This window comes from Aethalodelphis obliquidens, unplaced genomic scaffold, assembly GCF_003676395.1.
Source record: "Aethalodelphis obliquidens isolate GAN/ISIS:26980383/991018 unplaced genomic scaffold, ASM367639v1 scaffold6, whole genome shotgun sequence".
Classification (NCBI taxonomy): Eukaryota; Metazoa; Chordata; class Mammalia; order Artiodactyla; family Delphinidae; genus Aethalodelphis; species Aethalodelphis obliquidens.
The window spans coordinates 73,052,272-73,077,396 of NW_020837950.1; the positions used below are offsets into that span (position 1 = coordinate 73,052,272).

General features: G+C 62.4%; 1 protein-coding gene across 3 annotated transcripts; it reads left to right on the top strand.

The window, feature by feature from the left end:
* Window positions 1-1,712: 1,712 nt before the first annotated feature.
* On the top strand, window positions 1,713-24,411 carry CPZ (carboxypeptidase Z). Of its 3 annotated transcripts, XM_027103823.1 has the most exons (11): window positions 1,714-1,876; window positions 6,811-6,843; window positions 7,739-8,113; window positions 10,552-10,767; window positions 12,935-13,131; window positions 13,670-13,831; window positions 14,239-14,397; window positions 18,196-18,331; window positions 20,057-20,196; window positions 23,218-23,317; window positions 23,967-24,411. In XM_027103823.1, exons 1-11 carry the CDS (start codon window positions 1,789-1,791, stop codon window positions 24,314-24,316), a joined length of 1,956 nt encoding a protein of 651 aa, XP_026959624.1. In that variant the 5' UTR covers window positions 1,714-1,788; the 3' UTR covers window positions 24,317-24,411. The 3 variants fall into 3 exon arrangements, with proteins under 3 accessions (XP_026959625.1, XP_026959624.1, XP_026959626.1); XM_027103824.1 differs by lacking the exon at window positions 23,218-23,317 and having other exon boundaries at window positions 1,713-1,876; window positions 23,967-24,197; XM_027103825.1 differs by lacking the exons at window positions 6,811-6,843; window positions 7,739-8,113 and having other exon boundaries at window positions 1,716-1,876.
* Window positions 24,412-25,125: the final 714 nt, after the last annotated feature.

Below are 25,125 nucleotides of genomic sequence, written 5' to 3' on the forward strand. Positions count from 1 at the left end.
AAGCTGACCACCGAAGGGCTCAGGCTCAGAACTGAACCCGTCGCAGGAGGGGACAGCCAGGAGACTCACCTGTGCCCACGTGGGCGTGTGGGGGTGAGGGAGGGGGAGGGAACACACGTCCCCCAGTATGGGCACCACCAGCTGGCACTCAGGAAGACTGGGGTCTGCATTCACACTCCCAGTGTGGGCCAGAAACCTCAGAGGGGAAGTCGAAGGAAAGTGCCCGGGAGACTGCCCAGAGAAAGGCCAGGGGCTTCTGGAAGGACAAGCCTGCAGTCCATGTGGACAGAGGGTAGCAGGGAGGCCAGCGCCCCAGACTCTGGAGGTGCTGACGTGAGTGGAGTGAGCGGCTCCTTCTCTGAGCCAAGGATGGGTCAAAGCCCTCTTCCCATGTGTACTCCACAGTAGGTACTGTCACTGTCACCCCAGCCTCTGGGCTAAGCGGCTCATCCCAAGTCTTAGGGCTGGGTGACAACCGGCTCCAGGGTCCGGCCTCCCTGCCAGCCAGGACAATTGGTGAAGGAGGCCCATATAGGAACCGGGCTCCAAAGATGGTCTGGGCCAGTGGCCCAGCTGGGGAGGGACCTGCCCCAGGGGACGATGCTGGGCTGAGGACCTCCGTGTCTGGCCTGCACTGTTCCCAGTACTCAGGGCACGAGCACAGCAACGTACACGCTGGCTGGACCACAGCTGTGGGGCTGTGAGAAGTGGCTGGCAGGCAGATGTGCGCACATCTGGACAGCAGAGTGAGCACCTGTCCAGCTCCTTGGGGGGGCGGGGGGAGGGTTTCAAAGGCGTTGGCCGAACGCCCAAGCAGTCCTGACCCTGGGAGGAGAGAGGGGCTCTAGGAAGCACCTTTTTCTCCCCTTGGGGCTGAGGTCCTGGGCCTCCCTCCTCCCAGGCCCCTCAGGCCTCCTGCCGGGATGGCTCCTGGTGGTGCAGGCAGGAGCATGGGGGAGGGGAGGGGAGTGGGAAGGGGCTCTCTCGCACCCCCAGGTGTAGACATGTCGCCCTGGAGTTAGAGTGTCTGCGCTGGGCTCTCTGCCCGCCCCTGAGGTGCTTTTGCCCTGCCATCTGCTGGGGGCGGGTGGGGGGGGATGGAGGAGACACCCCAGTGAGCCTTTACGCCACCACCTGGACCTCTGTTGGCTCCTTTAATGGGCTGAGTGGAGGGACTGCCACGTTTCACTGAGGACCCCTGGTGCCAGACTCCCTGGCAGGTCCTGCTGGGAGCAAACCAGGAGGGTGCTCCTCCCCAGGGTGCTGGCTCAGAGGTGGGGGGTCACCCAAGGCGACAGAGGAGCTGCCTGCCCTTCCTGGTACCTGACCGCTCCCCCGACCCCCGACCCTTCAGGTGCATCCACAGCCTGTGACGGTGAGGGGAGGTAGGGACACTCCATCACTCCTCTCCTGGGACCCAGGCCCAGAGCTGGGGATGATTTGGCCTGGCTCCCCGCCAGCTGGGTCCAGCGCGGGCCAGGACCCCGTCTTGCCCACAGACCCCTCGGGTCCAGGAATCAGGGTTCGTAGGCAGGATCAGCAGGGGATCTGGAGGTCGGGGGGAGGCAGAAACCGAGCCCCAAGGGGGGCACCCACCGCTCGGGGCGGAGCATCGGCCCGGAAGCGGGCTGCGCGCTCCTTGGTCCCTCCCGCCGCATCGCTCTGCGCGGCTCCTGGCGCCGCCGTGCTGTAATCCGACTCCGCGCTCGTGGGGGGCGGGAGCCCGCGCGGCGCTGCGCCCCGGCCCGAGTGCCACATCACTGCCCGCCACCCTGCCCGCCGCCCACCATGCGGCCCCCGCCGCCGCCGCTGCTCTTCGCGATGCTGGTCCTCGCCGCCGCCCGGCCCTGGTGCGAGCCCACCCCGGACGCCGCGGGTAAGGCCGTACGGCCCGCGCCCTGGGGTGGAACTCGGCGCCCCGGAACCGGGAACTATCCCCCGCGTGACCCATGGTCCCCAAGTGGGCACCCTGTGACCTTGGACCTCGGGGTCTGCGCAGGAGGGGGCAGCCGGCTGTCTGAGCGCATCCAGGCTGGGACCCCCGGGCGGAACGCACAGGCAGCTTGTGGGCAGCGGAGGTACCCGGTGCTCTGGCCGGGGCTTCTTCTCGGTCTGGGCACAGCGGGCAGGGCGCCCTGCAGGTGGGGCCCGAGGGAGCGGATGCCAGAACTTTGCAGGAGGAGAGGTCGTCCGAGGTCCCCGGTCCTTCCAGGAGGGGGGCGGCCTCTGGGCAGGGCACACTCTTGACCCCTCCCTCCCATCTCTGCGGCCTGGACAACAGCGTCTCCGGAAGTGGGCGCAGAGGGCCGGGGAGGAGGGGATAGGATTCTGGGGCAGGGCGAGGGGGAGAGTGTCGGGAGCCAGGGACCCTCCCGGGTGCCGGGCTGAGGCGGGGGCCAGCTGGGGGCCCGGGCTCCGGTCCTGACCACACCTCCCGTTCTGGAGTGGGCCTCGCTTTCCCTTTACGTTTAAAGGTGAGGGTGTATCTAGTCCGCTGCCCTCAGGGTTCTCAGCAGCAGCAGACATCTGTGCCCCTGGAGTGCGGGGGTCCCCTGGGGCACAGGGGTCTGGGCGTGTCAGATTTGGAATCTCTCGAGCGCTGGAGGTTTGTGGATACCTGAGAACTTGCGGGCACCAGCCCAGTGGGTGTGCCAGGAGCAAGATGCCTCTCGAATGTGCCGACGGCCATCGTTTCCCTCGCTTCTCCCTCAGCCCAAATTAAATTTTCTCTCCTCCTCTACCCCGCTTCACCTTTTTCCTCCCCCACGTGCTACAGAAAGACCCGGGCCAGGCGGAGTGTGTATGGGTGTGTGTGTGTGTGTTCACACGCACGCCTGCACATCTGTGCACGGGATGCAGATGGAACTTGCGTGGTGTCATGGATGGACCCTCCCCTGAGGGTCCTCTCCTGAGGCCCCAGGAAATGTCTAGAATTATAGGCTGGTCAGGGATTACAGTCCCCTCTTCCAGGAAGCTCTCCCTGACCTCCCCTTTTTCCAGGGAGAAATGCAGCCCCCTCCTCTGGGCCCAGGTTGCCCCTTCCTCACCTGGAGGGATGAGCAGGGTGGATCTCTGTCCTCCACTCCGTGGTGGCATCAGTGACTGTTTCTAGAATAATTCCTTCCTCTGGTTGGATCTTCTCCTTACAGATGAGCATGTGTGGTCCATGGAAACCCAGTGCCTTTTCCAGACCGCACGCTGACGTGGGCAGGGCCAGGCAGCCTGAATCCAGGCTTTTATGTCCAGGAATATATCCACGTCCTCACCGTCCCAGGGCTCAGAGCGGGCCCAGACGCTTCCCCCCGCCTGTCCCTTGCCTCCCTCAGGTCTTTATCGAGAGCCTGGGGTTTGAGGCAACTTTCATGCTCCTAGGGGCCAGGCAGGTCTGGGTTCAAATCCTGAGTCCTCTACACTGCTGTGTGGTCTTGGGCAGATGGCCCGACCTCTCTTACCTCATTCTATTATCGTTCCTCGCCTCAGCCCCAGGTCAATGTTGCTCCCTTCGTTGAAGACATGCTGACACCTTGTGGTCAAGAGGTGTAACGGTCACGTGTGGACTGCTCAAAAGCAGCCTTGGGACCCGCGCTGCCCGACAGAACGATGCCAACTACATACATCACTTCACATTTCCCAGAAGCCACACGAGCGAGATAATAAGAAACAGGCGAAATTAACTTTAATAACAAATCTGATTTAACCCAATATATCTGAGACATTGTTTCAGTGTTTTGTCATCAATGTAGAAATTAAGAATGAACTGTTTTACGTTCTTTTTTAAGTGCTCGTGGCTACCGTCCTGCATGGCGTGTCCTCTCTCGACACCACCTCCAGCCCGAGCTCCCCAAAGGCACCCCCTGGGGCTTGCTTATCGTTATGGGTTGAATTGTGCCCCCCTTCCCCCTTCCTGTGACTGTGACTTTCTTGGGAAACAGGGTCTTTGCAGGTACGGTCACATTAGAAGGAGGTTGCACTGCTTTGGGGGGGTCCTGAATCCAATGACTGGTGTCCTTAGAAGAAGGAGGAAATTTGGACACAGACACACCAGAAAGGACGTGTGGTGACAGAGGCAGAGAGCAGGGTGATGTGGCCACAGCCAAGGGTTGCTGGGGGTGGAAGCTGGAGGAGGCAGGAGGACTCTCCCCGGACCCTGCGGAGGGTGTGGCCTGCCAGCAGCTTGATTTCAGGCTTTTGGTCTCCAGAACCGGGAGAGGAACAATGTTTGTTGTTCCAATTTGTGGTTCTTTGTTACGGCAGCTGCAGGAAACGAGTCCACCCATCTCTCTGTCTTGCTCCTGGTGCCCACCCTGGAAGTGTTGGTGACCAAGTCAGCAGATGCCGCGCCCTTGTCCTCCCACTGGGCATCGCTGTCTGGCGGGAGTCACAACGGGCCGTCCCTCCTTCTCCCCGTGCGACCCCGAGCCACTGTGTGTTGGGCCCTTACTGGGCCCAGGCCCTGGCCTCAGCACCACCTCATCGGACCCTCCAACAACAGTGGGCACTCTTATTATCATCCCCACTTTACAGATGAGAAGACTGAGGCACAGAGAGGAGCTTGATTCCCCAACTTCAGTTTTCTCACCTGTGACTCGGGGAGGCTCAAAGCCACGTGAAACCAGGAGGATCCGCTTGTCAAATCCGTGTGGCATCTGATGGCTTTGAAGGAGCAGGCGTGGGCATCACTGTGCTCCGGCCTCCCTGCCACGCGTTTGCCTGAGGCCAGCACAGGCCCCGGGGCCAGCGGGGGCTCTGCCCACTGAGCGCCTGCCGAGAATCTGAGCACATCTTCAGGTTCGCCCCCCTCGGCTCTGGGCTGGGCACACGGCAGGCGCAGCCTCGGCGTGGTGGGTGCAGGCATGAGGAGGGGTGGGGGCCTTGGCTGGAGCCATCCGCCTAGGGAGGCCTCGGGCTCCCGAGCTGACTGAGTCGTGGCGTCCGTGTGGGTCCGAGCTCGCACGGGCCGTGAGGGCGGGTCGGCCGAGCTGAGCGTGAGTTCTGAGTGTGAGCCCTGGGCACGAATGCTCCAGGGGGTCCTGCTCCGATCGCGTCCTTTCATCTGTTCTCCCGACATCAACGCAGACAAGCAGGTGACAGCGCAGCGTTCCAAGCTGCCCTGGGCCGGTTTCTGGTTCTTTCTTTCTTTCCCTTATGTTTTGATTCATCCTCACGCCTCCTCATTCCGCAGAGGGCGGTGGGCACAGGTCTGGAGACACTTTAGACCGTAAAGGTGTGGAGTCGGGCGGGTGCGTGGAAATCCCCAGGCTGCAGGCTGAGAGCAGGTGCCTCACACCGCCTGGTGTCCTCACTCACCACCAGCCTCATCCCAGCGGGCATTGCGGGGTAGCCGAGGGCACGGCTGGTGGGCACGCAGCAGTCCTCTCTGTTGCGTTAAGGGTGGCAGTTCCACTGCCTGGATACTTTAGGAAAATTATTCTCTTGCCCGTTTCTTTGCCAAGTGGTACCAGCCGGTTAGGACAGCCTGAGTCCTTGGCTCACCAGGTGGTGAGAGGGCACCCTGAACGTCTCCATCCCATGAGAGCTTCGAGAGCTGGCCCGAGGGGTCAGGGACTGTGGCCGCCTAGTCCACGGTGGGGGAACCGTGTGCAGAGGTCCTCACGGGGGGCTGCCGGGCCCCCGCCGCGTCCCCGCCACTGGGGACTGACGTGCTCAGGCAGGTTTCCACGACCCCCAGATCTTAAGGCGAATCCTTAGAAGCAGGTCCCACCCTTGCTGTGGTCCAGGCCTAGTTCCCGATGAGGTTACGGGGTTAGAAACAGCCTTTCCCTCTGGTCCTAGCCTCCTTACCCTGCTCCTCCTGGGCTCCCCCTGCACCCACTTCCCACTTTCTGTTTGTTTGTTTATTTACTTACTTATTTGCCCCTGGTCTTAGTTGCGGCAGCCAGGCTCCTTAGTTGTGGCGTGTGAACTCTTAGTTGCGGCATGCGTGTGGGATCTAGTTCCCTGATCAGGGATCGAACCCGGGTCCTCTGCATTGGGAGCGTCAACCACTGCTCCACCCAGGAAGTGCCCTCCCCACCACCAGCGCTGTCTTGTTTCCTGCCCTCCGCCTCCCGGGACCCCTGCAGCAGCTGAGCTTGAAATCTCATTTCCGTCTCTTGGAGCTGTTTTTTTCCTCTTAGCTCTCACAGAGCACTTGGGACCTGCCTCTGATGGGGAACCTGGCGGGTAGTGTTGGTTGAGGTTGGTCTCACTGACCTTCCCAGGAGTCTCACTGTTGGGTCCATGTGTCTGGGCCTCGGGGAGGACCCTTGAAACCCACAGTTCCAAGGACAGTTCATGCGTTGGTCCTCTTCTCAGGAAACAGGAGACAGCAGGCTGCAGAGTGTTCTGGAGGGGAGGGGGCCGCTGCCTGCCTGAGTCTCGGGGGAGCTTGGAATAGCGTGGGGTGAGAGGCACTGCGGGGTGCAGCCCCGGGTGCAGCCTCTGAGGGCTGTTTGTTAAATATTTGGGAATCTGGTGAGAACCCGCTGAGCTGCAGGAAGCTGCAACTGGCCGCAGTGGAAGTATCCTCACCACGGCGATCGGCCGCCACTGTGAGCCAGGGCTCTTTCGTCCTGGCTGTCTTCCGTTAGGGGAGTCGTGTGACCTCTTCGAGACTCAGTCTCCCCTCCTGTGAAATACGGGAGCACGGCCATGTGGACATCAGAGGGTGGCTGTGAAGGGGAGGGTGGGCAGGGGGCCGGCGGCCTGGCCAGTACCCAATGAGAAGCAGCAGCGCCTTTGTGCACACGTGGGGGACGACTGATGGGCAGGGGTCCGCTCCCCTGACAGCACCGCCCTTTCTCTCCCCAGGTGGATGCCCCAGGGCAGGAGCTGCGGACAGCGGTACGGTACACGGACTTCCTGGTTTTGTTTTGTAGCAGTGACGCAGGTCCTTCACACTATCAAAGCGTTTTAGGGGGTGGAACCCACCGTTCTAAAGTGGTGAGGAATAAGGTGGCCCATCGATTAAATCCAGACCCATTTGAAACAGCCAGAAATCAGACAAAACGAGACAAGGAGGCCCTTCCCTCTGTGCAGTTGGGCTCCCGAGCCTGACTCTGCCCGGCCTCCTGCAGGGTGTCCTCCCATTCCCCTCCCCCCTTCCCCCCCGCCAAGGCGGGATCTAAGTGGGCCGGGTTCCGACTGTGAGGTGTGCACACACCCGCTGCATTGGCTGTTCATCCTGTGCGTTCCCAGTCCTGTGCCCGGCACCTGCTGAGTCCAGGGCTGGGACAAGCCCCTTCCCTCCCTGGCCCTGAGTTCCTCCTTTGTAAAACAAGGAAGGGAATACTGATCTCGGGATGATTTGGGAGACGGCGTGGCTCTGACCTATCACAGGTGCTCAGAAGCACACGTTTCCTCAATGCCCCTCCTGCCAGACTTAGGCATCGGGTGTATTCTAAGTGGAGGGACTAGATTTTTTTTAAAGTAGGAAAATCTTTTCCCCATACGGAAGTCAGTGGCATGCCCTACCGTGGCAGACCCTCGGCCAGGGTGGCTTTCCTGCACTCCTTTGGCACACGCGGAGGCTGGGACCCAGAGAAGCCTGACCTGCTCTCTCACCAGTGAGCCCCGGGAGCCTTCTCTGGTCCTCCCACAGGCCCCGGCCTCTCCCTCCCACGCTGCAGGTGCCCATCCCCCAGGCCCCGGCCCTGAGCGGGGGGCAGAGCAGGCCCTTAGTAGGCGTCTGGGTGGGGCATTGTGGGAGGGAGTGACGTGGTGACCCCGCCTCCCCCAGCTACATGCGTGGACCTGCAGCTCCAGACCTGCAGCGATGCCTCCTACAACCAGACGACCTTCCCCACGCTGCTGGAGCATCGGTCCCGGGTGGCGGTGGAGTCCAGCTCCGAGTACATCTTGCTGAGCGTCCTGCACCACCTCCTGGAGGGCCAGTGCAACCCGGACCTGCGTCTGCTGGGCTGTGCCGTGCTGGTCCCACGGTGCGAGGGCGGCCGGGCACGCAGGCCCTGCCGGCACGTCTGCGAGACGCTACGGGACGCCTGCCAGCCCGCCTTCGACGCCATTGACATGGCGTGGCCCTACTTCCTTGACTGCGGCCGCTACTTCGCGGGCCAGGAGGAGGGCTGCTACAACCCCCTGGAGAAGCTGCGAGGTGGGCTCTGGAGTCCCGTGGTGGTGAGCAGCTGGGGGGCGGGCGGGCGGATAGGACGCACGTCGGGTGGGAAGTGCCTGGGCCAGGGCGCCGACAAGGAGGCCCTGGATGCAGGTGTGCGGCTGGGAGGGCGGAGATGTGTGAGTCCTCGACGGCACCCCTCCCCCGCCTTCAGAGAACAGAGGGCACTGTTCTGAGGAGGACCTGTCCCCCCGTGAGGCCTGCCCGGCAAAGCCTGCCGATGCCTGTGGTCAGTCCTGAAAGACCACACGTAGAATACTGGCCGGGAGTGGCAGCTAGACTCCTCAAAGTGGGGTCTGTGGAGCCCCAGGGGAGAGGGGAAGAGGGGCTGCAGAGATGGGCTTTGGTTTCTCGTGTGGACAAACCAGTGGAGGTAGAATGGGCAGCCCTGGGTCGTGGTGATGGAATGGGCAGCCCTAGGTGGTGGTGAGCCCCTCGTCTTGGGGGGTGTGCAAGGAGCTCCTGGGGCCCCGCTTGGTAGAGATGCTGGAGGAGGGGGGGCGTGCAGGCCAAGTGCCTCTGCAGGCCTCCCTACCCCCTGGCTGGGCTTCCAGACTGGGTGAGGAGGGATAGCTCCAGTGCACAGTGGAACCCACAGCAGCCCCACTAGTAGAAGCCTCTGTGCCACCCGCCACCCCAGTCAGCAGCCACTGGTCACACGTGGCTCCCGAGTGTGACTAAGGATCTAAATTTTGATTTGGTTAGATTTTAATGAATTTGAGCTTAAATGCAGATAGCCACACGTGGCCAGTGTGTGACACGGGGCGGTGCAGGGTGACGTCGGCTTCTGGCTTCTCACGTGCTCGTGTCATGGAGCTCGCGGGGAGGTTCACGTGATCTGGGGCCAAGTGCTATACGCGTACTGTCTCATGAAGACCCCACAGCGACCCTGAATATTGGTGTAACCATTTTACAGATGCAAAGTGGAGGCTCTGGGAAGGCCAGTGGCGGCAGGCGGCCGGCTCCTGCCTGGTGGAGCTGGTGGGAGCCAGGCCAGTCACGGATGGATGGATCCATCTGTCCGTTCAGCAAAAACTCTTGGGCACCTGCTGTGTCCATGGCTCCTGGCTGGGACATTGAGGATGGCGGGGGGCGGGGCACAGAGGTGCCTTGGGCTGGCCTCCACTCGCTGGCTGTGCGGGGCTCAGGGCTGATCCTGGAGCTGAATCTGGGGCGCTGGGGGTTCCGTCCACCTGCAGCTTCTGGGCGATGCGGTGGCCCGTGGGTGGCACCTTGCAGGCAGACAGGAGCCCTCTGCACGTGAGGACGCAGGAAGCGTGGACAGCGGGGACAGCCGGGTGGGGGACGAGAAACAGAGGAAGGAAACCAGACATCTCCCTGGGGTTGAGCCTGCCCGCCCTGAGAGAGCCCGCAGAGTGGGCTGGAGAGAGTTTATTTTGGGCAATTTTGCCACCAAATTACCAGTTCCATCTGCTTGCTTCTCCCTCGGAAACCATTCTGAGGAGAAACAAAACCACAGGGCAAGTGAGACGCTTGGGAAAAGCATTCCCCATCAGTGCTTCCCCCCAGGACCAGCCTGCGGGGACCTGCGTCTTCCTGCGCAGACACCCCGGGGAAGGGGGTGGGCAGGGGCCCCTGGGGCCGGCCTTGGGGTGCTTATGTGGGTGGGAGGGGACAGCCAGCTGGCCTGTGGAATTGTGCTAAAAAGCATCCTTCCCTCGACCTGGAAGCCCAGGAATTTCTCCTAAGAAAACTTTAAAATCGGGAAAAAAGCTTTTCTCTCGCCCCCTCCCGCTCCCATCCCCTTCCCTGTCTCTCCGCCTCCCCCCCCCCCCCCCCCGCATGCTCACTGTTGTGTGGGTAATAACAGCTACGTCTGGCCTCAGGAGGGTAGTGGAATAGTGGGCAGTAAGGAGCCTTTCAGAGCCTTGCTGCCTCCCTGACAAGATGTTGAAACTGTTTCCACCGCGATGCTGAGTAAACAACAGTAAAGGACAGAACCCTGCCTCCCTCCCCCCAGTTATAGCTTGACGCTCCCGGGACACCCAAAGTCAGGGGCGGCAGCTGAACGGAGCGTTTCCTTGGGTGGAGGATTCTGTCCGTGTGCCTCTTCCTTGGTGTTCTACTGTTCTGTCTTTCGTAAAATTTCCAAACTAACTACATATGATCGTTACTCATGGTAACGCCGGGAACTGTGTTGCTGGATACGTCTGCTGGGGGCTGTTCTTAGCTGTTGATATGAAGCATTATAAAGAGAGCTTTCATTACCAGCAAACACGGACTGGCCGGGGAGCCATCCGAGGGGGACAGGTGGGTCCCGACCCCCAAGCTGCCCCGGTGCAGTGTGGTCGGGGTGAGGGCGCCGGGAGAGGGCAGGGCCCCTTGTCGTCATCGTGGGGTGGGGAGGGGGGCGGGCAGGCCCCAGCTGACCCCCGGGACCCGCGTCCCTCCCCCAGGAGGCCTGGACGTCGTCGAGGAGGCGCTGCCCTCGGGCCTTCCGCCAACCTTCCTTCGTTTCACCCACCACTCCTACGCCCAGATGGTCCGCGTGCTGAAGCAGACGGCGGCCCGCTGCACCCACATAGCCAAGACCTACAGCATCGGACGCAGCTTCGACGGCCGGGAGCTGCTGGTCATCGAGTTCTCAAGCCTGCCTGGCCAGCACGAGCTGAGTAAGCCACTGTCGCCGTCGGGGGCAGGGGTGAGAGGCCTGGGCCGGGAAAAGGCTCTGGCCTGCTTGGCCTTGGGGTGCACGAGCCAGACCCGGGATCCTGATCAAGGTCCCCGATGTCAGGGGGACAGGGCACGGGCGGGGGCTTCGGGGTGTGCTTGGGGCGCTGGGGTGCAAGTCCCGTCCCACCGGGCATGTGTGACCGCTGTCACAGCCACATCGCTGGGAGGAGCAGCAGGGAGGCGGCCACGGTCCTGGAGAAGTGGGCTACACAAGTCAGGGGGCGTGAGGTGAGGGTGTACAGTGGCTGCAGGCACGTCGGGCCTTGTGCGTCTGTAGTGCAAACTTAACTGTGCTTTGTCTGTACCTTTCGTTGTTTTTGCAACCTTGCCCTGGCAAACCCGGACCCCAGGCAGGTATGTGGGGCTCTGGGTCCTGGCCCTTGACGTTTGCTACTTTAAGTTGCGCGCTCCACATTCAGAGAGGGATGTGAATACAGCAATTTTGCCATTTATTTAAAACCCATGTCCATTTCAGCTCGTATCAGGCTTAGGTCCTGTTTGGAGACGGGGGAGCACATGGAGAGCACCATATCTTACTGTCCCTCAGAGCCATGTTCTTGCAGGGCTGAGGAGGCGTCAGACTCCACGACAGTCCTGGGTCTTCTGCCATAACTGAGATGGGCCTGCAGTGCGGATACTGAAAAAACATGACTGTGAAACTAAATTTCAGGGCCGGGTCGAGGAAAGGCAGTGGGCCCTGGGGGCGGGGCTCAGGGGTCTGGCCCAAGAATCCAGACGTTCTAGCAAAGACTCAGCGCCCTGGCTGCAGCCTGTTTCCGGGGTGGCGGGGAGAAGATGATCACGAGACCCCCCCCCTCCCGGGGCACTGAGAGCATCGGGCACAGGGGCCCCGTTCTGGCCTCTGCTGGGGAGTCGATGAGTGAGGGTCCCCGTCCTTCCTCGTCTGGTCTCTCAGCTTGTCTGTCCCTGTGACTGTGGAAGTCGGACGGGATTGGTCTAGAAACAGCCCCACTTGACCTTGGTCCTTACCCCTCGTCTTGGTTAAGTGGCTCTGGCCCCTTCGCTGGGCTGGCCACACTCAGCCAGTTTCCATCCTGGTGGCTTGGGCGGCATGGACGTCATGAGCCCTGAGCCCTGTCTCCCATCAGGGGCCAGAGGTCATCTAGCCCCACTCCAGCCTCCAAGGCCCACCCTGTCTCCTACCCCTCCAGCCCTGGGCTGAAGACAGGACTCTGGCTTTCAGACTGATTGGCCTGAAGCTTTGGAACATGTGGGCGAGGGGTGTCCCCTGTGAGAGGATCAAGGGCGGTGGCTGGTGTGGAAAGCCTCAGGGTTGTTTATACCCTCGGAATGCGGGAGGGATGTGGCCGCTTGTTCCCACAGCTGGTGGTCCTTGGGCTGTGCACAGCCAGGGAGGGAGATGCCATTTTCCATTTTCCAGGTGAGCAGTGTGAGGCTCAGAGAGGAGAGGCGACTGTCCTAGGTCACACAGTTACTAAGACTGTCAGGCTCCTGGTCTACTCTTCCATCCATCCATCCATCCATCCATCCATCCATCCATCCATCTATCCATCCATCCACCCATCCATCCACCCATCCATCCATCCATCCACCCATCCATCCATCCATCCACCCATCCATCCATCCACCCACCCACCCATCCATCCATCCATCCATCCACCCACCCATCCATCCATTCACCCACCCACACATCCATCATCCATCCATCCATCTATCCACCCATCCATCCATCCATCCATCCATCCACCCACCCACCCATCCATCCATCCATCTGAGGGCCAGCTGCCTTTGCATCTAAGCACCAACGTATACCCTACTCTATTGCACAAACATGAAGAGTGGCCATGAATGAAATTCCCACAGACCAATGATAACTTATATTATTATTAATCCATATCTTTGATCCATCATGCTAATAGTTATGGCCATACATCACAGATGAGCTCAACAAAAGTGATGACCTTGATGAGACCTCATTAGTCACAGAGTCGCTTGGGCCAAAACGAATAGGAATAGGTTCCAAAACAACTGGCCCCCTTTGCCGTGTGGGCCCTCAAGTCTCTGGGGACCCTGGGGCTTTGAGACGATGCCACCAGGTCACTATATCCCCCCCCACTCCCGCAGTGGAGCCCGAGGTGAAACTCATTGGGAACATCCACGGCAATGAGGTGGCGGGCAGGGAGATGCTCATCTACCTGGCCCAGTACCTGTGCTCTGAGTACCTGCTGGGCAGCGACCGCATCCAGCGCCTGCTCAACACCACCCGCATCCACCTGCTGCCCTCCATGAACCCCGACGGCTACGAGGTGGCGGCCGCCGAGGTGAGCGCCCCCAGACTGGCCCCGGGGCTGCTGCCTTCCACCCTCCCCTGTTCGCTCACCCCCTAGCGGTTGTGCAGGGTCTCTGTGCACAGGACTCAGTGGGCCTCAACATCCACAAGGTCCCGCTTGGGGGTGGGGAGGGCGGCCGACGCTGCGAGTTCTATGGTGGGTAAAAAGGCGATGCGTGCTGTGGAAACAGGATGACGGGGGTGGGAGGAGCCGGACCGTGTGCTGGCTGCAGGGGGCGCTCCGGGAGAAGGTGGCCCTGGGCAGGGCCTGCGGGAGGTGGAGCGAGCAGTGCAGCCCTGGAGAGGGGTATTCCAGGCGGAGAGCAGCCAGTGCAGGGCCTGAGGTTGGAGGAGCAGCCCAGAGGCTGGAGAGATGGCAGAGGAGGTCAAGGGCAGCTCCCAAGTTCATCACATGAAGCCAGAGAGAAACCACAGCCCTGCCCGCGACTCTCAGCCCAGCCCTGCGCCTCCCTCCAGAAGGATCAGGGTGGGCGTGCTGACCCCTGGTCGGGGGCGACCTGTGTGTTCAGGGTGCCGGCTACAACGGGTGGACAAGTGGGAGGCAGAACGCGCAGAACCTGGACCTAAACCGCAACTTCCCCGACCTGACGTCCGAGTACTACCGCCTGGCCTCGGCCCGCAGCATGCGTGGTGGCCACATCGCCATCCCACAGCACTACTGGTGGGGTAAGGTAGGAGCCGCGCGCGCCCCTCTGATGCAGCCGGGGTCTCTGGTGTTCTGGGACCCTCGGGGGTCATCCTTCCCCAGGGCAGCAGAGCCTGGCGGTGAGCAGCCTTGGCCTCTGAGCCTCGGTTTCCTGCCTGCAACATGGGGATGGTTCTCACTGGGCCGCCGGTGGGATTCGGGGAGCGTGTACCGAAAGCACCCGGAGTCTGGCAGGTGCTCAGGGGCGGTGCCCCGGAGGGCTGCCTGGAGGGGGTGGCATCCCCAGGAGGTGGGCAAGAGAGTTCCAGGCCAGAGGATGGACACGTGTGAGTGCCCGGTGGGGCCTGTACGGAATCCTGAATCTTGGGCGTGGGGCTGGGTGGTCGGCGGGGAAGTGCCTCGTCCTGAGGACTGCCTCGTCCGCCTGGGCAGGTGGCCCCTGAGACGAAGGCGATAATGAAGTGGATGAGGACCATCCCCTTCGTGCTCTCCGCCAGCCTCCACGGGGGCGACCTTGTGGTGTCCTATCCCTTCGACTTCTCCAAGCATCCCCAGGAGGAGAAGATGTTTTCTCCCACGCCTGACGAGAAGGTGAGAGGCTGGGCAGAAGTGCAGTGGAGGCAGGAGAGGCAGCAGTGTGGGTGGTGCCCTCGGGGCCCCGGAGTCCTTCCGGTTCTGACCCGGTGAAGCCCATGGAGCTCTGAAACATTAGGAGCCTTCTAGGCCCACCTCCAAACCCCCTCCTCCAGGAAGCCTTCCAGCCAGCTGGAAGCCGCCCCTCCCTCCTCTGGCTGCCCCCCTTCCATCAGTGTCTCATCTCGTCTGGGAGCTCCTGGGGTGGGGACCCTGGCCGAGTGCCCTCCCCCGAGGCCGCCCCGTGTCTTCTGTCCTCGGGAGGCTGGGGTTCCGGGCAACACCGGCAGAGGGCAGCACTGCATCGTACACGGCGCCCGGCTGGCTCCTGGCGCCTCCCTCCTTCCTGTGGGTCTGGCCAGTTTGTTAAGGGTCAGGTACCCTGGGACTTGAGGATGCGGTGGGATCAGAGTAGGAATTTTGGCCCCAGTGCTCACGTGGGCCCTGAGGAGACCCTTCAGACCCTGCTCAGACCAGCAGGGCATGAGACCCGTGATGACGGCCGGACCCCTCACCAACGCCGTTCTTCCCTTCCCCAGGGGCACCCCCTGCCCTGACTGATAGTAGAGGCTGGTCTCCTGGGAAGGGCATGGGGGTTGAGGCCAGGCAGTGGGTGACCTTCGGTGGGTCACAGCTGAGTGCACTGGAGCTTAGCTGCCCCAACTGCCCTGATGCCCCCCCCGCCCCCAGGCCAGCTCCTGCCCTCCCACCCCGTCAGGAGGCAGGAGACTTCCCTGCCCTTCCGGGAAGACAGAGTTTGATAGTCCTTCCTTGACCAGCCCGGGGAGGCTTGGGAGGGTCTGAGCTGCCCGCTTGGTCACTCAGCAGGCCCCCTGGTGGCCCGGACTCGGGGTGGAGAGCGAGGCCTGGCCTCTGCTGCCTTCTCGCACTTTCCACCGGTACTGGGGCAGGGCAGGGAGGGTGGGACTGGTCCTGGACAGACACGTGCCCGGGGCTGGCTCCCCTCGTGTTCTCCTCCTGTGGCCACCCAGAGGTCGACCCTGCCTCACCCTGTCCCTCCCTGTGTGTGGCCGGTCCCGTGGACTGGGCCCTGGGCCGAGGGTCCTAGCTTAGGGTGGGAGACGGAGCGGAAACGGGAAAGGATGAGAAGGTGTGGCCTGGCCAGAACAAGGGACTGCCCAGGAGGCCGGGGACGTGCAGGGGTGGGGTGTGTGCGTGCGTGTGTGGGGGTGTGTGTGTGTGTGTGTGTGCGTGCTGGACCCTCAGCCTGAAGGTGCACTTTAAGGAGGGTGTCCTCAAGGGGCAGCTACCGCAGTGGAGCCTGAAAGAGCAGGTGGAGACTCCGCCAGACCCCCAGGAGTGAGGGTTCAGGGCCTGTGAGCAGTGGGGCTGGGGAGGCCCAGCAGGGATGGGCTGGGCCGGCCTCCTCCAGAGCTGGGGGCGCAGAGCCCGTGTCTCCTGCGATTGTGCCTGCACTCGTTCATTCTCGCTCCCACTCATCCATTCAGCCACTCGTTCACTCCCTCATTCATTCATTCATCCAGTCACTCCCTCACTGACTACAACCAGCACGTGCCTCGCACCTGGAGGGGTGCCAGGGTCTATGCTTGGAGCTCAGCCAGGGCCCCCTGGGGTGGCTGGGCGACCTCCGCTGTGCCTGGCCTCCGCCCGCTGTGCTGTCGGGGATCAGGGCCAATGCCTGGGGGAGGCCTGTGTCCTCCAGGCAGGAGGAGCCCCTGGCTGCTGGACTCAGAATCTCTGGATCTCAGGGGCAGGTGCGTGAAGACGCCTCTGGGGGGAAGTTCGCCTCCAGGAGTCCCCGCGGAGTCAGAACCCTGAGAACTTCCCCATCAGCCGTCAATCATCGATCATCAATCGATACTCCTTCAGCCCCGCAGCCAGTGGTGGTCTCTGTGGAAACCAGGGTCCCAGGAGAGGCTTGGGGAGTGGGGGCACGTGAGGAGGGCTTGGCCAGGGGGACCAGTTAACGCCCCCAAACTTCCACAGTGCCCGGTGGATGGGGGCCAGCGCCTCAGGGCAACGTCCAGGCCGGCCAGGGCTGCCTGCCTCGCCCGCCTCTGTCCCCCTCACACCTGCCCTTTCTGCCCAAATCCTACTCCCCAGCTGGGTTCGAGCTCCGTCCTGCCGACCAAGCCCTCCCTGACGCAACCCACCCCCAGTGGGAAGTAGCTGCCGTGTATCCAGGTCCCGGGCAGCCGGTCCTTCTCCGTGGCCCTGACTGTGATCCTAGGCCCCTCGCCAGCCCATGTCTGCCCCTCCTAGCAGCCCACTGCACCCCACCTTGTTTCATCTGGGGGGGGGGGCATTGTCTCTGTGTCCTTCCGCCACCGACCCACCGCCCCGCCTGGACTCTGGGCGGAGATCCTGCCCCCAGGTCGGGCCTGTTCCCAGCCGGGCCTGGGGCTCCAGCGCCCTGGGGTTGTAGGGACTGGTGGTGACTTCCCCTGCTCTCCTGAGGCGGCTGACTGACAGGTGACAGGACGAGGCCCCAGGGCAGGATGGAGAGAGAGACCTTCGAGAGGGGCTGGCCCAACCTACGCCCACCAGCCTAGGTCCCGCCCTACAGACAGGCGGTGGAGGCCCGGCCACAGTTCCAGAAACAGCCCCGTCACCCCCTGGACGCCTGGCTGAAGATGGTTGACCACAGCTCGCGGGTGACGGGGGCTGCTGGCAGGATGGCGGTCCCTGACTGCCCACCTCGGTGACTGAAGGACGTGCGTGGGCTTGTGTATTGGGTGCTTGGTTTGCGTCTGTGGGACCGAGTTGAAACTGCAGTCTTATCCCTGAGAAAGTGGACTCATCCTTCCCCAAACCCAAGGTTCCGGGGTCTGAGTCGCCAGGAGAGACTCTCGCTCTGGCCTGGAGCAGCCCCCCATTTCTGACCCCACCTGCCCACCTCCCCTTTTCTTAAAGAGGGGTGCCCAGCTCAGGACAGACCTCTCTCAGGGCCGCAGGGCCTGAACAGGCCCAGCACAGGTGGGCCCTCCTCCATCTGACCTCTACTTGGAGCCTCCGTCCTGGGTCAGACCCGTGTCCAGTCCTGGGACGTACAGGTGGCTGAGTCCAGCCTGGGGGAAGGACCTCGCGGCCCTGTGGGGTGGGGAGTGTAACGGGGGAGCTCTGGGCTGGGGGAGGTTAGTGGGGGAGGGGCTCTGCACCACCCAGGAATCGGGGTCACACCCAGACGGGCCCTGCCCCTGAGGCTCCCCAACAGGGGGTGGCAGGCCCCGTGAGCTGCATCCCAACCGTGGTGGGCACTGCACGTGGTTGTGGCAGCGGGCTGGTGGGCGCCCGCAGGGGCTGCTTGTCTCCTAGGGAAATGAAGTGACAGTTGTCGTAGCCATTCGCTTGGGGGATGAAGTTAGTGAAAATGAGCCCCATGCCAGCCTCCCGCCTCTCCCGAGGCCTGCCCTCTGCACAGCGGCAGGAAACGCTTTATAAATTGCAAAGCCGACCTCCAGGTGCCCTGCCAGTGTCCCCACAGGGTGACCCCTTCTCGAGAGGAAGCCCCCGCTCCCTAGCCAGATGCGTAGGGGCTCCACGATGCGCCCACGTACCCACCACCGGCGCCCCGAGCTCTGGCCGTCCCGCCTCCGGGCCTTTGCACGTGCTGTGCCCTCTGCGTGGACCCTGTTCCCCCTCCCACCCGAGCTGCAGGTGTTCCCTGCGGTGGCCCTTCCTCACCCCACTGCCCCCAACTCGGAGGGCGTCCTGCAGAGTGCCCACCTTCTGGTCTTGCCCTCGAGGGGACCTCTCTCTCCATCTCCTTTCCAGATGTTCAAGTTGCTGGCCAAAGCCTACGCCGACGTGCACCCCATGATGATGGACAAGTCGGAGAACAGGTGTGGGGGGAACTTCCTGAAAAGGGGCAGCATCATCAACGGGGCAGACTGGTACAGCTTCACGGGAGGTGCGCCCTGGACCGGCGGGGACGGGGCTGGATGGGGCGGGGGGCGGGCTGGTGCCTCCTCCCAACAGCTTCTCCTGGGAACAGGGAGAGCAGCAGGGATGCCTCACATGTGGGGAGACTTACGCTCTGGGGTGGGAAGATTAGGGCGTGGCTGACCTTAGTTCTCTCGCGGCGTTGGTGAAGTTCACGTGCGCCTGTCGTGGAAGGGCTAGACTGTGACTTCCCCATGGCCGGTTTTGTGGTTTATTTAGTGGTCACTTAACACCTCACGGTTCCACCCGTGACCAGTTCTCTTTTGCCTTTTGGGGTTTAGTAGGGTTGCCCGATGGAATATGGGATTCCCCAGTTAAATGTGAATTTCAGAGAAGTAAGGAAGAGTTTTTAGTTCTGTATAAATACTGTGCAAGTCCCAGAGATCGCACGGGATATACTTACACTAAAACCATATCCGTTGTTTCTCTGAAGTGTGGGAGCAGGTGACACCCTGTGTCATGGGGACACTGGAGGCTGGGCCCGCGTGCTTCCAGGTGCTGCCGCCAGCCCTCCACGCACACCCTGTGTCATGGGGACACTGGAGGCTGGGCCCGCGTGCTTCCAGGTGCTGCCGGCCAGCCCTCCACGCCAGCACGACCCTTATTATTCATGTCACAAGAATAGGACCAGCTCGAGGGCCATGGCACGTGGTAGAGCTGGGACCCACCCTGCCTGTGCCCCCCTTCTCCTGTGGAGGCGGAGACGGAGGCCCCTCAGCTCCCGTTCCAGAGCCACTTTCACGCCCTGCTCAGCTCAGCACCCCTGCTGCCCACGATGGCACGTGTGGTCCTTCCCGGGGGTCAGGGAGGCTCCTCTCCCTCCCAGGATCCAGACGGACGGGCTCCCTGACCCTCGGGGGGTGGGCTCCGAGTCTCAGGCATGACCTGTTCCTGGGGTCTGCAAAGGCCCCACTAGGGGGCTGAGCCTGGGAGAGGCCAGCTGGGCTCCCCTCCCTCGGGACACGGACCCAGGGAGGGCATGGGGCCAGTGACCAGGGACAGAAGGGCCATCTGCAGGGGAGTGTGGCCTCTCTGTGGACATGACGTTAAGTCGGGAAGGTGGCCGCTGGGTACCGGGGTTCGGGGTAGGCTCTGAAGCTCTGAAGGCCGGGGCTCCCGCTGCCCCAGCAGGGCCCAGGGCTGCCACAGAGCCCGGCTGCAGCTTCTGCTGGAGAAGACCTCCCAGAGCAGATGGGGTGGAAGGCAGACACGGGGGGGGCGGTCAGCCCCACTTGCTCCGACGCCTCTGCCGTCTCCCTGGCAGGCCATCAGCTTCGCTGGGCCAGGCTCACCCGGAGATGAAGGTAATAGGACCTTCTTCCCTGGGCTGTGCTCGGGACCATCCGGGTAAATGGACGTTATCACTGCAGGTTCAAGCCAGGGGAGGGCCAGCAGCTTGGGCCCCAGGGGCACGTATGGCCCCCACATGCTCCCAGCTTCTCTGCTGGAAGTGGGCTTGCTCCCTACCCCCCAAGGGGCCGCAGGGATGCTGCGTGAGCCTGCGGACATGGGCGCCAGACCACTTGGTCCACAGTGCAGCTGCCCACTCCCTGGACCTTGGGTGGGAGCTGTGACGTTCCCGGGCCTCAGTCTGCTCATCTGGGAGGCGCGGGTAGGACCGCAGCCCCTCCCAGCTGCCCGGCCCAGGGCCCTGCAGGGGCCGGCGTTGAGAGCCACCCACTCTGTGCTGCAGGCATGTCCGACTTCAACTACCTGCACAGTAACTGCTTTGAGATCACGGTGGAGCTGGGCTGCGTGAAGTTCCCCCCCGAGGAGGCCCTCTATACCATCTGGCAGCACAATAAGGAACCGCTCCTGAACTTCGTGGAGATGGTGAGCTCTGGGCAGCCCCCGGGGCCTGGCATGGGGAGGGCCAGACCCAGGCCGTGCGTAGGGGCTCAGCGCCCGTGCTGTCACACCATTCACGAGTGAGGATTCACCGTGGCTGGGGACACCACGGGGCATACACCAGGACCCCCAGTGCAGGAAAGGTCTCAACAAGGCGAGTGCAGGGTCCAGGGCAGCCCAGGAGAGGCACCTGACCCAGCCTCAGAGGCCACGGGGGTCTTCCTGGAGGAGACGGCACCTGGGCTGCATCTTGAAGAAGGAGGGAGATCAGGTGACAGGACAGGGACCCCTCTGGCAGGGGGGACAGCACATGTTAGAATTCAGTGGGACGTTTAGGCCTGCAGGGGCGCCGTGGCCAGAGGAATGGGGCAGGCCCTGGTCGGGGGCGGGCCCAGAGGTGATGGCTGGGCAGCAGGGTGTCTGTGTGGTCCAGGCAGGGCCTTGTGCGATCTGCCCCTGGGACTCAGAGGGGAGGTCACAGGCTGCTGGGGCAGCAGTGAGGCACCCGGACTGAGGGGTAACCCCCCCACCAGTTATGGGGCTGAGGTCACCCAGAGGTGGGCAGGCTGTGAGCGGGGGCCTCGGAGAACGTGTGTACAATCACCCATCGCTGGACCCCGAGAGCCAGGTCTCCCAGCGGCCTGGTGGCTGCGTGGGGACCGCATGCCGCAGGTCCCACTGCCTCTCCCAGCCCTGCCCCGCCTCAGTCTCCCCAGCACGGCCTGCCACCAGGGCTCTGAATAGGATAACGCTCATGAAAGGGACACAGGAACTCAAAAGGGAGCGACGGTGCTTTTGTATTACAGTAGAAGCCTCTATATTTTGCTTATCCCCGAGCATTTTTAAGAATCATAAAGATGGCATGTTGCCGTAGCGTCCCGGTAAGAAGCAGGCCCTAAGAGGAAAACAGGATTGCCCGAGGGAGACAACGAGGGGCTGTGAGCGCACAGAGCTTTCTGTTGCTGTCCACGTGTCATCGAATCCTGACACCAGTCCTGGCCAGGGGATGGGGCTGCCCCACTTTTTAGATGGAGGAACAGGGGTGCTGGGGGAAGGATCGTGCTGGTCCGGGGTCGCTGGGCTCCCATCCTGGCTCACAGAGGCTGTGATACAGCCAGAGGAGGAGACAGAGGGTCAGAGAGTGACCGGGCGGGTCCAGTGTCACCAGCCACTGCGCAGAGCTCGAACTCAGATGTGCCTGCCCCCAACGCCAGTTCTGTGGTCGAGCCCCCTGCTTTCTGGAAAGATCAGGAACCTTCCTCCAGGCAGGAAGGAAGCCGAGCCTCCGGACCAGCAGCTGCAGCAATAGGAAGGAAGCAAGGCCGCGGATAACAACTGGGCGTTGTTGGCACTGTTCCTTCTCTGCGGCTGTGTCGGTGACCTCGCCGCGGGGCCTGGGCATCATCGATAATGGCTCGAGGCCAGGCCTCCTGGCTCTTTTCGTTTTACGGCTGTCTGGTGAAAATGAGTTTTAAGGAGTCTTAAATGGAGCTGGGATTGCTCCGTGGATATTGTATGTGAAGGCTCGGGGTATAAAGATTTAATAGCAAGCGCGATACCGTGGAAGGCCGGGCAGCACATGGCCGGGCGTGGCCGGCCTCCCAGGATGGCCCCCAGGACAGCTGCCCGGGCCTCCTGATAAGGATCCGTCTGTCGTGTCCACTGAGGCCTTTTGCACAGTGATCCTGACCAGGCCTGGGCGGGGGGCGGGGGGAGGGGGGCGTCTACATCCCCCTGGACAGGAGGGGAGGGGCAGGCACGCCATCTCTCCTCCTCTGCCTGAGAGCTCCGCGTCCCTGGTTCTGCGTGAAGGTGACTCCTCAGCCCGAGAACGAGGTCGGACCAAAATCTCGCTGGTGCGTGCTGGGATTACGTGAGGCCCTACTGTGTGCTGGTCTCTGTTCTCAGGCCGCGGGGGAGGGGAAAGGGCAGATGACATTGCAGTGAGGTCAGGGCTGGGAGAGTGGAAATCAAGACCGTGGGACCCCAGAAGAGGCCCCTGATGTGGCCAGTCACGGAGGGCTTCCTTGAGGAAGAGGAGTGTGAACTGGGTCTCTAAGGGGGAGAGGAATAGGCCAGGTGAGGGAGCTGGTCAGGTGCTCTGAGCAAAGGAAGGGCCGGGATGCAGGCTGGGGGTCCGGGGCAGCCTCCGGGGATAGGGCAGCGCCCATGCGCTGTCTCCCCTCCCCCCAGGGCATCCCGGCAGCTTTGATGTGAGCTTCAACCTCTGGTTGTTTGCGGCCCGACAGAGCAAAGGGTGTTCAGCGTGTTTGTTGCTGATTGTTTCAGGAGAACTGTGCACGGGCTCAGGGCTCCAGGAGGTGATTTCTTTGGAAAGTGCGGCTTCCTAGTCTTACTGTGATGTGCGCAGGAGCTGCAGGGCGTGTGCTCGGGAATGGCTGTGCTTAGGACCCACCAGGAGGGTGGGCCGTCCTGCCTCCAGCTCGGCCGCTGCGGCTCACGTGTATTAATTCTTATTTCCTGAGGTGGGCACGGTGACCCTGTGTTACAGATGGGGAGAGTGGCCCGAGATGCCAGGTAGCTTTCCAAGGTCAAGGAGCGGGTTGGTGCCCGGCCAGGACTGACACCAGGGTTCAAACCCTCGGGCCCGTGTCCTCCCGCTGCCCCACGCTGCCTTGGGGCCTCGGCTCAGAGAGAAGCTGCCACACCGGCTCTGCCTGGGAAGGCAGGGGGCTCAGCGCTCATGGCCCAGGAGATGATGTCAGCCAGACCCCCGAGCTGGACTGTGGGCCGTTCACAAACCCAGGACGGGGTTGATTGCCGCAGGGGGAGCCCAGAGGTGGGCTCACTGGTCACCCTCGCTTCACAGATGAGGAGACCAAGGCACAGAGAGGGGTGTGGCTTACTCAAGATGGCGAGGCGACTGGTGCAGAGCTGGGATTAGCCAGGCTGTTTCCCTGGAGACGGGTGGGGACTGGCTGGGAGGGCTGCCGGGCGCTCAGCAGGGTACGTGCCGTACCCATGCCCTGTCCTTGGTCTCCTCAGGTGCACCGGGGCATCAAAGGCGTGGTGATGGACAAATTTGGCAAGCCGGTCAAAAACGCCCGGATCTTAGTCAAGGGCATCCGTCATGACATCACCACCGGTGAGCACTTCCCGGGGCCACGTGGTGCCGGCACCTGCAGTGCTCGGAGCATGCCCGCCGCTCCCTCCGTCCTGCGCCGGCCCAGGGGGGTGAGGGTGGGGAGCCCTGGGGTCTGCGTCCACCGCGAGCTGTGTCTCCCGCAGCATTGGGTCCAGCGGGGGGTTAGGGGTTGCGCTCACGACCTGGCTGCCAGTGACCATCGATGCGGATTCCATGTTCCTCAAGAAGTGACTGCTGGGCAAACCTTCTCAAAGACTACAGGAGGGACCCCGCTGGTTCCTATCCTAGAGCTTACATCCCACTGATAAGCTGGGGTGCCCATGTGGGCTCCAGGTGCCCTCAGGGATTTCACAGCTGATTTGAAAAATACCGTACATTGTGATGTGAGTTCCTTGTGGAAACAGTCCAGAGGAGGGAGGGACTGCTAACTGTGTGGGGGATGGAATGGTCTGTGAAGGCTTCAGAGAGGAGGTGCTGCCTAAGCAGGGTTTTGAGGGATGAAGAGGAGTTTGACAGAGGGAGCATGTGGGAAGGACATTCCAGGCCAATGCAGAGGTAGACCTTTGGGGTCTGCTGCCCCCCATTACCCATCATCAAAAAGCTATCTGAGCCCAGGTCTGCGAGTCATTTTCATTCCATCTGTCCACAGCCCCAGATGGTGACTACTGGAGACTGCTGCCCCCAGGGTCCCACATCGTCATCGCTCAAGCCCCGGGCTACTCCAAGGTCATCAAGAAAGTCATCATCCCTGCCCGGATGAAGAGGGCCGGCCGTGTGGACTTCATTCTCCAGCCGCTGAGGATCAGACCCAGAACGTTCCTTCTCGGGCCACGGAGAAGTGGGCCCGGAGGTGCCGGCCCACACAGGGAGCCCGAGGAGTCCAGCCAGGAGCCCCTGGGGGCCCGGAGACAGCCCGCGGCCGGCGGCAGCAAGCCCTGGTGGTGGTCCTACTTCACGTCGCTTGGCCCGCACCAGCCTCGCTGGCTGCTCAAGTACTAGGCCCCCCGCCCCCCACGCGCTGTCTTGCTCTTGATTCCATCCTCCAAAGACATCCCACAAAGCTGTGTTTGTTTTATTAAAGTGATGAGGTGCTCTGTGTGTGAGGCCCTGCAGGGGAAGACACGGTCCCTGGAGGAGAGAGGGTCGCTTGGGCAAGGGCTCCTCTGTCCCACAGGCAGCCAGTAGCGGGGTTGCCCTTCAAACCCCTCTGTGTGTGGCCCATTCCCAGAAGGTGAGGTCTTAAATCCAGAGGGGCCTCTGCTTTACAGACCGGAAACCGAGGCTCAGTGGGGGCCGTGACACCCCAAGGTCACACATGGAGAGGGTGGTGCCGGGCTGGGAGCCGAGACTCTGGGTCCTACAGCTGAAGGTTGTGTGTCTGGGAATATGTGGAGGTTGGAGGCCACGGAGACAGGTGGGGGGAACCTGGCTGGGGGCGTGGCGGGTGAGCAGCAGGTGACCCCCTCAGAGTCACAGCCTCAAAGGCAGGAGAGCTGGCAAGAAGCGTCACCCAGGGCTTCCCTGGTGACGCAGTGGTCAAGAGTCTGCCTGCCGATGCAGGGGACACGGGTTCGTGCCCCGGTCCGGGAGGATCCCACATGCCACGGAGCGGCTGGGCCCGTGAGCCATGGCCGCTGAGCCTGCGTGTCCGGAGCCTGTGCTCCGCAACGGGAGAGGCCACAACAGTGTGAGGCCCGCGTACGGCAAAAAAAAAAAAAAAAGCAGCATCACCCAATGGTCACACTCAGAGACTCCTGACTCCAGGAGGGAGGGTCTCCCTCAGCCCCATCCTCATCCTATGTTGCCAC

Coding starts and splice junctions, on each gene's coding strand:
- CPZ (XM_027103823.1), top strand. CDS start 1,789: ATGCGGCCCCCGCCGCCGCCGCTGCTCTTCGCGATGCTGGTCCTCGCC. Junction 10,768..12,934: donor GCCTGGCCAGCACGAGCTGA/GTAAGCCACTGT, acceptor CCACTCCCGCAG/TGGAGCCCGAGGTGAAACTC. Junction 13,132..13,669: donor ACGAGGTGGCGGCCGCCGAG/GTGAGCGCCCCC, acceptor CTGTGTGTTCAG/GGTGCCGGCTACAACGGGTG.